Genomic DNA, 12,399 nt, shown 5'->3' on the forward strand with positions numbered 1-12,399 from the left:
CATTAAGAGCAGAGATTTCAGAGGGATTCTAGTAGGTAATTCTTAAAATATGATGGCATTTTTCTCTTCAGATTTTACTGCCTTCCTTGACCAGCTTGACTTCCTTTTAAGAACCAAATAAAATGCTATCTTTTACTGGAAACCTTTCCCAATCCTTCTTAATTCTAGTGCCTTCCTTATTATTTCTTATTTATCCTGTATATCATTTGGTTTGTATATATTTGTATATTTTCTCTCTCATTAAATTGTAAGCTCCTTAAGGACAGGGATTGTCATTTGCCTCTTTTTTATATCCCCACTGCTTAGCACAGTGCCTGGTACATAGTAGGTAGTTTAAAAATGTTTATGAACTGATTGATTATACATTTATTTCTAAACCTTACATAATCTTTTACAATGTTTCAGTTTCCTTACAAGGCCCACAGTTTATCAATAGCATTGCCACTTAGGTACACATAGGACAATATAAAGATATTTAGAGCACCCACATTGATCTTATCAGATTACATGTAAAATTTCAAATATCTGTAATAAAGGCTTTTTTTTTTTTTTTTAACCATTACCCTTTTTTGCATTTTATCCTCTGCAGTTATTGTCTTTTGTTATGCTTATTAATTTCCTGTCTTTTACTTGCTCCAGGGGTTTATGGGAAGGTGCATCTTCATAGTGCATACCCCAGGAAGGCCTGGACACATCTTGGAGCTGACATTGCATCAGGAAATGAGAGGTAAGAGGTCAAAGTTACTTTGAGTCAGTATGTATGCTTGCTATTAATAATGCTTCACCTTAAAGTGTTATTTCAATGCAGAGTTAATTACTAAATGAAGTCACCTTCAGAAACATTGACTTATGAAAGATTAGTAAGTTAGAGTTTGAAGGAATTCCTTCAGAGACATTCATTTTCGAGTTATATAATAAAATCTTACCAGTTCAAACTAAATAGGGGAGATGCCAGTCTGAATAATTGAAAAATATGAATTATAGGCAAATGTAAATGAAAATTAATTGTAATACTTAGAAACACATAGGGTTATTTGAACTAGGCTAAAACTGTTAGCAAAAAATTCTTAGAGGGTTTGTTTGGATGAAAATACAAATGCTTTATATTTAGCAAATTAATTTTAGATACAATTGTGCTGCCTAACTTACTTTTTGGATCTAATTTTCACTATTTGTAAAATGAGAGCATTTGACCCAATAATCTCAGAAATCTTTCTACCTCTCAACTAATTGTACTAATTGAAAACTATTTATTCTTTAAGTAACATAGACATTTTCCTACAACTTTATTTATAATAAGGGTTTGCTAAGCAATTCTTTCCTCTTTGATTCTTCCTTTTTTACCCTAGTATTAGTTTTATTTAATGACAACTCAGAATTCATGTTATTTCCTATAGCAGGGATTTTTTTGGTAGAGATTAATGCTTGGTTAGAAAAGTTTTCACTTGAACTATTGTAAATGTCATACCTACAGAACCAACCAGAGAAATGAGAAAAGGACATTCTGTAACAAAATAAATTTTATTTGGTGGTACTATCAGTAGAAATGGGAAAATTTGAAAAAGTGTTACTTTGTTTTGCAAACAAAATTTCCATTTTAAACATCTTAAGGTAAGATGCTGTTGTAATCTCTACGTAGCAATATCTGACAAGTTACTGTAAACACAAAACTAAGGCTCAAAGAAGATATTAGGATTGGAGATAATAAAATTAAATAAATTAATCAACAAACATTTATTAATCACATATCAGACACTGTGATAAGCACTGATTGTATAGAAAGAAGCAAAAGTAATCCCTGAATTCAAGGAGTTTACAATCTAATAATGAAGGAGACAATATGGAAATATATCCCAACAAGCTATATATAAGATAAAGAGGATATAATTAACAGAAAAAATGGCATTATAATTTAGAAGGATGGGTGAAACTTTTAGTAAAAGATGAGATTTTAGTTGGAATTTAAAGAAAGCTAGGGAGCTGGAACAGAAGAGGAAAGTGTTCCAAGTGTGAGGGACAGGCAGAGAAGATTTCTGGGGTTAAGAAATGGAATGAATATTCATGGAATGGTCGGCCAGAAAGCCAGTGTCATTGGAAGAAAGGTTATATGTTAGAAAATAAAGTATAAAAAGCCTGGAAAAGTAGGAGGTTAAGAAGAGCTTTGAATACTAAACTGAGCATTTTGTATCTGCTCCTGGAGATGATTGAAAGCCATTGGAGTTTATTGGTGATAGTGATAGCCTGATCAGATTTATGCTTTAGAAAAATCACTTTCGTACCTGAATGAAAAATGGATTGGAGTAGAGAGAAACTTGAGGCAAGGAGATCCGCCATCAGTGCACTATAGTAGTCTAGATATGAGGTGACAAGATTATCAAAATGGTGGCAACATAAGAAAAGAGAAAGAAAGTTTTCTGAGAAACCTTGCAAAGATAAAATTGATGGGCCTTGGCAATAGATTTAATAAGGAGGTAAGTAAAGGGGAATAGAGATTGACTCCAAAGATAGGAGACCAAGGGACTGAGAAAAAGTGTTTTCCTCTACAGTAAAAAAAAAGCTAGAAAGCATGGGGTGATGGTGCTAGTAAGAAAGATAATGAACTCCATTGTGGACATGTGGAGTTTATGATGTTGATGAGAATTAGATAAGGAGTATCTAAATGAAATTAGGTTTAATTGAGATCTAGTGGCAGGTTTGGGGTACAGGCAGTCAAATAGAGCTCCCCGGCAACCCCTTTGGATTCAGCACAAGGATACAGAGTTAAATGAGGTCTAGTGGCAGCACAAGAGTCCTCTGTAAAGGAATTTACAGACCCAAAAATCTAGATTGATAAAAGAGGTTTATTGTGGGGTTTGGAAGTAAGGTTAAAAGGTAGAAAGACACCAGAGCCAGGGCTGGCACTGGTGGTCAGAAATCCTTGACATGGCCGGCGTAAGGATGCCATGTTTGGGACTTCTGCAATAAGAGTGGACTCCAGTTTTGCCCCTTTTATAATAGGGGGGCTTTTGGTAATCTCAAGGGGCTCTTGGGTGGAGTCCCTTCAGCCAGGGCTAGAATTTGAATAGAATTCAATGGTTTTTTAGATAAGGAGGAAGCTGTTTGTGCTTGGGATAGGGGTTGGGAAACCTGAGCAGATCATTAGAATGGAGGCTGGGACAGCCCAAGTTAGCTCAGATCCAGTGAGGGGCTAGGAGAGCCCAGATATCTCCCATAGGAATTCAGCCATGGGGATTGGGAATCAGAAAGGAATATTAAAGGGGCTATAACCCACACCAATGTCTCCTGGACATCCAGTTTGACATCATGCTACTGGAGATTTGTGATCTGAGATCAGCAGAAAGATTGGGATAGATTAAGTAGATCTGAGAATCATCAGCCTACATTTCCCCATGTTCTGAATTATTGCACTTAGTACTCATAAGGTCTAGATTTAGGGAACCAAAATGAGATTAGGATTTCTGGTGGTCAGGGAGTTAAATGATAAGGTCTAGTGGCAGGTTTGGGGTTCAGGAAACCAAATGGAGAGGTTTGGTTCCCCTGCACCCCATTGGGATTCAGTGCAAAGGGTAAGGAGTTTTAGGGAACTCCCTTCTGGTGGCACAGAGATTCTCTGTAAAGGAATTTACAAACCCCAAAATCTAGATTGATAAAAGAGATTTGTTATAGGAATTGAGAAATAAGGTTAGAAATCCTGACAGAGAGGCATATAGTCTTGTTAGGGAAATAGGTGAGGGTAAAGAAAGGATAACACCAGAAAAGAATATTCCAGTGGACAGAGGCCTTTGGCATCCCAAGCATGGCATAGCTGGCATGTTTGGAACCTCTGCAAAGAGAGGGTTTTAGATTGGCTCTTTTATAAGACTTGGCTACAAGCTGGGGGTTCCTCTTGTTTGGGCCGGGTACAACTAGAATTGAATTGAATAGAAGATCATTTGAATAGGGTTGAAATTCTTTAGCTCTGGACTCAACTAGCCCCACCTAGGTAAACCTCTTTATCTGATTCCCTGGGGCGGTCTTTCACTGAGACAAGATTGAAGAAGATTTTCTCCTTCAAGGATTTTTAGTTTCAGGCTACCCTCTTCAGTACCTTTGTCAATAACAATTGCATTGTATTTCAGTTTGACTTTTTTGTGTATAAAGGTGAGCTTTAATACTTAGCTATGTTGTAGGCTGCTAGAGGTCAAGATCTATGTGTGTGTGTGTGTGTGTGTGTGTGTGTGTGTGTGTGTGTGTGTGCTGTGTGGGTGGGTGGGTATAGGTGTGTATTCTCTTAAATGTTTATCATAGAAACAAAAACTCAAGCATCTGCCAATTAAAGAAACAGACAATAACCGAATCCTCCAAAACAACACCCAAAACAAAACAAATAAAAAAAAAATGTAACTAAATGAAAATTTACATCAAACTGATTTTTTCATGTAAAGAATTTTATTATAATGATTAGAAACATGTATATAGTAAGAGCTATATAAATGTTTATTAAGATGATAATGTGCCAGAGCACTGTGTTAAATGCTTTACAATTATTATTTTATTTATTCTTCACCACAACCCTTGGAGGTAGGTGATAAATTATTCCTATTTTATAGATGAGAAAATTGAGGCAAACAGATTAAGCAAACAGAGTAATACAACTAGTATGTATATGGGGACAGATTTGAACATCAGTTCTTCCTGATTCCAGGTCCAGTTTCCTATTTATTGTACCACCTACTTGTCCATTCAGGTCTTTGACTACTCTAGATATATTGGTATAAAAAAGTTACCACTACTTCTTGTATAGAAGAATGTTGCTCCACCTTGAATGGAAGTATAAGGAGGGACTAAGCGCTGAAGTTATTAGTGTCATCTTAAAGCAGTTTGAAAACATAAATTTTATAAGATTTGGAATTATGTCTTATTTAAAGTCAACATTTAGTACTGTGCTTTTTACATTGTAGGTGAATATTAAGTGTTTCTATTGATGTTATTCAATAAATTTAAATAAGATTGGCTAATGATTGGCTACAGAAGAAAAATACCAAATCTCTTGTAAAGTCATAAGTCATTCATCCCATAACCATCTTTTTCTTATGAGGAAAAAAAAAAAAAAAAAAAGTCCTATGCCTAGAATAGCCTAAAGCCTGGGGTTATATGCAGCCACTATCATTTAGCTTTAACAGAATTTTAGTTCAGTTAACAAGACAATTTAAATTGTGTGTTTATATGTATAAATATATATATATGTCTCACACATGGTTTTAAGAGTTTTAAAGGTAATTTAGGAAGCATACAATTAATGCTGTCTTTATAGTTTGGAGATATATTTTCCTTCAGCTGTGTAATGTATTAATGGCAAGAGAATGGAAAATGTGCAGATATTTTGTTTATCCTTTTAAAAAGTTATCTTTCAGGAGAGTTCCACTGTGATTATTCATATTTTCCTCCCTTTCTTTTCCCATCTGGTTCCCATTTTTGGTTACGATTATGGTCACAAACAACTCTTCATCTTTCTAGTTTTATATTCAGAACAATTGAGGTCTCTTCTCTCCCCTGTAGGATGTTCATTAACATCAATCAAAGATATTGCATACATCAAGGATTGGAACAATCATTAAGCCAGGATTCTTTGAAATGGGGAAGGTAGAAATTGGGGAAGTAAGAGTAGAACCAGGTGACATTGATATCATGATATGAGAGTAAAACAAAAACTAATATTTAGAGGGTACAGTTTCATTACCACTGAGAGGGAAATTCTGTATAACATCTTGTGTGAGAAGTTGTGTTGCATCACCCTAGACTTCAATTAGGAGATGTGCACTCTTCTCTAGAAAAGAACTAGGAGCTCTTTCATGGTCAGGCTATCACCAAACCAAACAGGCTATCTGATGCCAGAAGCTCTCTTTCAACCCTCTTTCTTAAGTATGGAACCCATGATTCCACTCAATTGTGAAGTGTGATGTTGACATCTATAAGGATCTGTTCGCCAATATCGTATTGTAGCCAGGTATTGCTCTCTGGTTGCAGAAGGAGATTAGATTGGTGTTAGTACATGGGGGTGAAGAAGACCTTTAAGTATACACTGACTTAAGACAAGTTTGAATAAGAGTGCATACATTAAAGGAAAAAAAAAACAACAACAAGGCAGTATGTCCTTTTTTTGGAATGCCTATAGAATATAAACTCCATGATGGTGGAAACTATTTCATTTCTATTTTTATATTCCTAATTCCTGGAGCCATTGTGTCTGGTCAATAGCAGATGCCTCAAAAATGTCTATTGATGGATCTCCATGGAATAATTAACAGTATCTCTCCTCAAATTGTTTATGGCCCTTAGCTTGTACTTCCTTGACTTTTTCACTTTGAATAATAAGATCATAAACTTTAGAGACAAAAGGTTCTTTAAAATTCATCTAATTCATTGCCTATATTCTTAATTATATCAACCTGATCAAATCATCTAATCTATCTAAAGTTGCTCATTGATAAAATGAGTATCAAACTTATACTACTTACCTTGTAAAGCATATTATGGAAAAAGCATTTTGTAAACCTAAGTAGCCAGGTAATACAGTGACTAAGAGAGTCAGGAAGCTGAGTAGTTAAATCTTGTTTCAGACACTTGCTGGCCAAGTGATCTTGGGCTAGTCACACAGGAAAAATAGTAGAAACAGGATTTAATCCCATGTTCTCTGGCTCCAAATTCAGTGCTTTTTTCATACAGCATCTTTTACTTGATGTTATGGTTATTTATGCATAGATTGTAGCTTCCTCCTCCCTTTAGAATTAAAAGCTATGTGAAGGCAGGTATTTTATTGTGTCCAGCACAGTGCCCTTCACATAGTTGGTTTAGTAAATGCTTGTTTATTCAATTGACTTCTCTGTTCAATGCCTCTTCTTCACAACCTCTAATCAAGTTATTTTTATGAATTCCTTAAGGTACTTCCTGTAAAGAACAAATGAATTCCCAAGACACATATTTCCCAAATACTGCTTCATTAACCAGGCAAAAGCATAGCCCAAGGGATTTCCAATATATTATTGCCCAGAGAGAGAAACTCCCTCTCTCCTCTGTTTTGAGATAATCTTTATCCCTAAGTGCTGAAAGGAAATTTAAGGCCAAGGACTTTGTGACCAACTATTCCTTAAATGGAAAGCACATTGAATGTAGGACCTGAAGAGAAGAATCATAAAAACAAATGCACATAGTCTATTACTTCTCTCATTTTTGTAGTACTCATGCATGATCATAGATTTCAAGCCAAAAGGAACTTTAAAGGCTATTGGGTTCAGTATCCTCTCTTTAAAGATGAGAAGTTAAGAGTAAAAGACTAAATGATTTCTCCAGGGTCACATGGCTAGCAAGTGGTTGAAACAAGATTTGAAAAATTCAAGCTTTTACCAGTTCAATAATCAGGCTACTTCCAGAAGTGTGATTTTGGATAACTTGACCAAGTTTCATTTCAGTGGCTTGGTAAGGAAATCAATTCATTAAACCTCAGAGAATCTGGTTTTGAATTCCAGGACTACTATGCACTCTATGACTTTGAAACTTTCTGAACCTCAGTTACCTTATCTGTAATAAGAGGGAGTTATTTAGCTAAATAATCTTTGAAGGGAAAGGAAAAAGGAACAAATATTTATTAAGTACGTTTTATGTGCCATGAACTGTACTTTAAAATAATTTGCTCAGTTGATTTCTGAGATCCACTCCAGTTTTATATAAATCTTATCAAAAAAAAATTTATATACCACTATGACAGATATAAAAGAAGTATAAGACAGTGTCTGGTAAGGCTTAAACTTTTCCCACTCACAACCCTTTTTCTCCTGAGAAATTTTTATGCAATCCCAGGTATTTAGGTGTGTAAAATAGGTATACAAATCAAACACATTATAAAGAAATCTATTTTAAAACAATTCTTTGGTATACATATAATTTTGATTGGTTAGTTTCCTTTGATCTCTCCCTCTCTTTTTTTTTTTTTTCCTGAGGCTGGGGTTAAGTGACTTGCCCAGGGTCACACAGCTAGAAAGTGTTACGTGTGTGAGACCAGATTTGAACTCTGGTTCTCCTGAATTCAAGGCTGGTGCTCTATCCACTGCACCACCTAGCTACTCCTCCTTTGATCTGAAAGAGGATCAAAATGACATCACAATATTAGAGCCAAATTACAGTGTATTTGACAGTGGCTGATCAAACCAATACGAGACTGGAATGTTCTACCACAGTTTGGACACAGAGTTCCTATGAACCTTCTATGAAGGTACATGTGGTACATGGTACCTTTTCTGAAGGTATATGGTACACCATGGTGGTCCTGTGCCAGCATCTTGCATGTCATTTAGTCAATTCTAAAGTTCTTGAGAGATATCTTGAGAATATTCTTATATTGTTTTTTCTGACTACCTTGTAAGAACTTGCCCTGTGTGGGTTCTCCATTAAAAAAAAAAAAATTGTTGACAGGAATACATTTGACATTAAAACGTTATAGCCAGCTCAATGGAATTGTGCCCTCTGCAGAACCATTTATTAAAGATAAAAGGAAATTTACATACTAATGAGATGGATAGGCTTGTTTATATTTACATAAAGAATTAAATCTTGGTGGTATATTTGATACCTTTTACTGTTGTCAATTTTTTCTTTTCTTTTTTTTAAGTTTTTTAAATTAATTTTATAATTATAATTTTTTTCACAGTACATATGCATGAGTAATATTTTTTTGCAACATTATCCCTTGTATTCATTTTTCCAAATTTTCCCCTCCCTCCCTCTACTTCCTCTTCTAGATGACAGGCAATCCCCTACATATTAAATGTGTTACAGTATAACCTAGATACAATATATGTGTGCAAATCCAATTTTCTTGTTGCACAGTAAGAATTGGATTCTGAAGGTATAAGTAATCTGGGTAGAAAGACGTAGTGCAAACAGTTTACATTCAATTCCCAGTGTTCCTTCTCTGGGTGTAGCTGTTTCTGTCCATCATTGATCAACTGGAAGTGAATTGGATCTTCTTTATGTTGAAGATATTCACTTCAATCAGAATATATCTTCATACAGTATTGTTGTTGAAGTGTATAGTGATCTCCTGGTTCTGCTCATTTCACTCAGCATCAGTTCATGCAAGTATCTCCAAACCTCTCTGTATTCATCCTGCTGGTCATTTCTTACAGAACAATAATATTCCATAACATTCATATACCATAATTTACCCAACCATTCTCCAATTGATGGACATCCATTCATTTTCCAGTTTCTAACCACTACAAAAAGAGCTGCCACAAAGATTTTGGCACACACAGGTCCCTTTCCCCTCTTTAGTATTTCTTTGGGATATAAGCCCAGTAGTAGCACTTCTGGATCAAAGGGTATGCACAGTTTGATAACTTTTTGGGCATAGTTCCAAATTGCTCTCCAGAATGGCTGGATTCTTTCACAACTCCTCCAACAATGCATCAGTGTCACAGTTTTCCCACATCCCCTCCAACATTCATCATTATCTTTTCCTGTCATCTTAGCCAATCTGACAGGTGTGTAGTGGTATCTCAGAGTTGTATTAATTTGCATTTCTCTGATCAATAGTGACTTAGAACATTTTTTTCATATGATTACAAATGTTTTATTTTCTTCATCTGAAAATTGTCTGTTCATATCCTTTGACCATTTATCAATTGGAGAATGGTTTGATTTCTTATAAATTAGAGTCAGTTCTCTATATATATTTTGGAAATGAGGCCTTTATCAGAACCTTTAACTGTAAAAATAATTTCCCAATTTGTTACTTCTCTTTTAATCTTGTTTGCATTAGTTTTGTTTGTACAAAAGCTTTTTAATTTGATGTAATCAAAATCTTCTATTTTGTGATCAATATTGATCTCTAGTAATCCTTTGGTCATAAATTCCTTCTTCCTCCACAGGTCTGAGAGGTAGACTATTCTCTGTTCCTCTAATCTATTTATGATCTCATTCTTTATGCCTAAATCATGGACCCATTTTGATCTTATCTTGGTATATGGTGTTAAGTGTGGGTCCATATCTAATTTCTGCCATACTAATTTCCAGTTTTCCCAACAGTTTTTTTCAAATAATGAATTCTTATCCCAAATGTTGGTATCTTTGGGTTTGTCAAACACTAGATTGCTAGAGTTGTACCCTATCTTGTCTTGTGTACTTAATCTGTTCCACTGATTGACTAGTCTATTTCTTAGCCAATACCAAATGGTTTTGGTGACTGCTGCTTTATAATATAGCTTTAGATCAGGTACAGTTACACCACCTTCATCTGACTTTTTTTCCATTAGTTCCCTTGAAATTCTCAACGTTTTATTCTTCCATATGAATTTTGTTGTTATTTTTCTAGATTTCTTGGGAGTCTGATTGATATAGCACTAAATAAATAGATTAGTTTGGGGAGTATTGTCATCTTTATTATATTTGCTTGGCCTATCCAAGAGCAATTAATGTCTTTCCAATTATTTAAATCTGACTTTATTTTTGTGGCAAATGTTTTGTAATTTTGCTTATATAATTCCTGACTTTTCTTTATACTCTCAACAGTTGTTTTGAATGGAATTTCTCTTTGTATCTCTTGCTGTTGCATTTTGTTGGTGATGTATAAAAATGCTAAGGATTTATGTAGATTTATTTTGTATCCAGCAGCTTTGCTAAAGTTCTATTTCTAATAGCTTTTTAGCAGAGTCTTTGGGGTTCTCTAAGTATACCATCATGTCATCTGCAAAGAGTGATAGTTTGATTTCCTCATTTCCTACTCTAATTCCTTGAATCTCTTTCTTGGCTCTTATTGCCGAGGCTAGCATTTCTAGTACTATATTGAATAGTAATGGTGATAGTGGGCAACCTTGTTTCACTCCTGATCTTACTGGGAAAGGTTCCAGTTTATCTCCATTACATATTATGCTTACTGAGGGTCTTAAATATATGCTCCTGACTATCTTAAGGAATAGTCCATTTATTCCTATACTCTCAAGTGTTTTTAGTAGGAATAGATGTTACATTTTATCAAATGCTTTTTCTGCATCTATTGAGATGATCATATGTTTTTTTTAATTTGATTATTAATATGATTAATTGTACTAATAGTTTTCCTAATATTAAACCAGCCATGAATTCCTGGTATAAATCCTACTTGATCATAGTGTATTATCCTGGGGATGATTTTCTGAAGTCTTTTTGCTAATATTTTATTTAAGATTTTAGCATCAATATTCATTAAGGAGTTTGGTCTATAATTTTCTTTCTCAGTTTTCAACCTACCGGGTTTAGGTATCAGTACCATGTCTGTGTTATAAAAGGAGTTTGGTAGGACTCCATCCCCTATTTTTTCAAATAGTTTATATAACATTGGGGCTAATTGTTCTTTAAATGTTTGGTAGAATTCACATGTAAATCCATCTGGTCCTGGGGATTTTTTCCTGGGGAGTTGATTAATAGCTTGTTCTATTTCTTTTTCTGAAATGGGACTATTTAAACACTTTACCTCCTCCTCTGTTAATCTAAGAAGCCTATATTTTTGGAGGTAGTCATCCATTTCACTTAAGTTATCAAATTTGTTGGCATAAAGTTGGGCAAAGTAACTCCTTATTATTTCTCTAATTTCCTCTTCATTGGTGGAAAGATCCCCCTTTTCATTTTTAAGACAAACAATTTGATTGTTCTCTTTCCTTTTTCTGATCAGATTTACCAAATTGTTATCTATTTTATTGGCTTTTTCATAAAACCAACTCTTAGTTTTATTTATTAATTCAGTAGTTTTTTGTTTTTTTTTTACTTTTTTACTTTTATTTCTCTTGAGTCTTTTGGATGTAGATCAAATTATTTGTTTAAGTCTGGTTTTTTTCTTAGAAACAAATGGAATTCCTCTGTTTCATTAAATGTCCATCTTCTTCCATGGAAGAAAATGCTAAACTTAGCTGGGTAGTTTATTCTTGGTTGCAATCCTAGTTCTTTTGCCTTTTGGAATATCAGGTTCCAGGCCCTTAGATCCTTTAATGTGGAGGCAGCCAGATCTTGAGTGACCCTTATTGTGGCAACTTGATATTTGAATTGTTTTTCCTAGCTGCTTGCAATATTTTTTCCTTTGTTTGGTAGTTCTGCAGCTTAGCCACAATGTTACGTGGAGTTCTTTTTTTAGGGTCTTTTTTGAGAAGGTGTTCGATGAATTCTTTCAACGCCTATTTTCTCTTGTTTCTATTATTTCTGGACAGTTCTCTTTGATGATTTCCTGTAAAATAGAATCTAGGCTCTTTTTTCATCATAATTTTTGGGAAGTCCAATGATCTTCAGATTATCTCTCCTAGATCTATTTTCCAGATATAGATTTTCCAAGTAAATATTTGATGATATTCTCCAGCTTTTCATTTTTTTTTTTTTTTGGTTTTGTTTGACTGATTC

The 12,399-nt window shown here is 34.5% G+C and overlaps 1 protein-coding gene across 1 annotated transcript in view; it reads left to right on the forward strand.

Moving 5' to 3' along the window:
* PKHD1 (PKHD1 ciliary IPT domain containing fibrocystin/polyductin) overlaps positions 1-12,399 on the forward strand; it is a 645,163-nt gene that overhangs the window by 465,375 nt on the left and 167,389 nt on the right. The window contains 1 exon segment of the mRNA XM_074264713.1: positions 640-727. Within this exon segment, the coding sequence (XP_074120814.1) occupies positions 640-727 (88 nt within the window).

The sequence above is a fragment of the Sminthopsis crassicaudata genome, chromosome 4 (assembly GCF_048593235.1).
Source record: "Sminthopsis crassicaudata isolate SCR6 chromosome 4, ASM4859323v1, whole genome shotgun sequence".
Classification (NCBI taxonomy): Eukaryota; Metazoa; Chordata; class Mammalia; order Dasyuromorphia; family Dasyuridae; genus Sminthopsis; species Sminthopsis crassicaudata.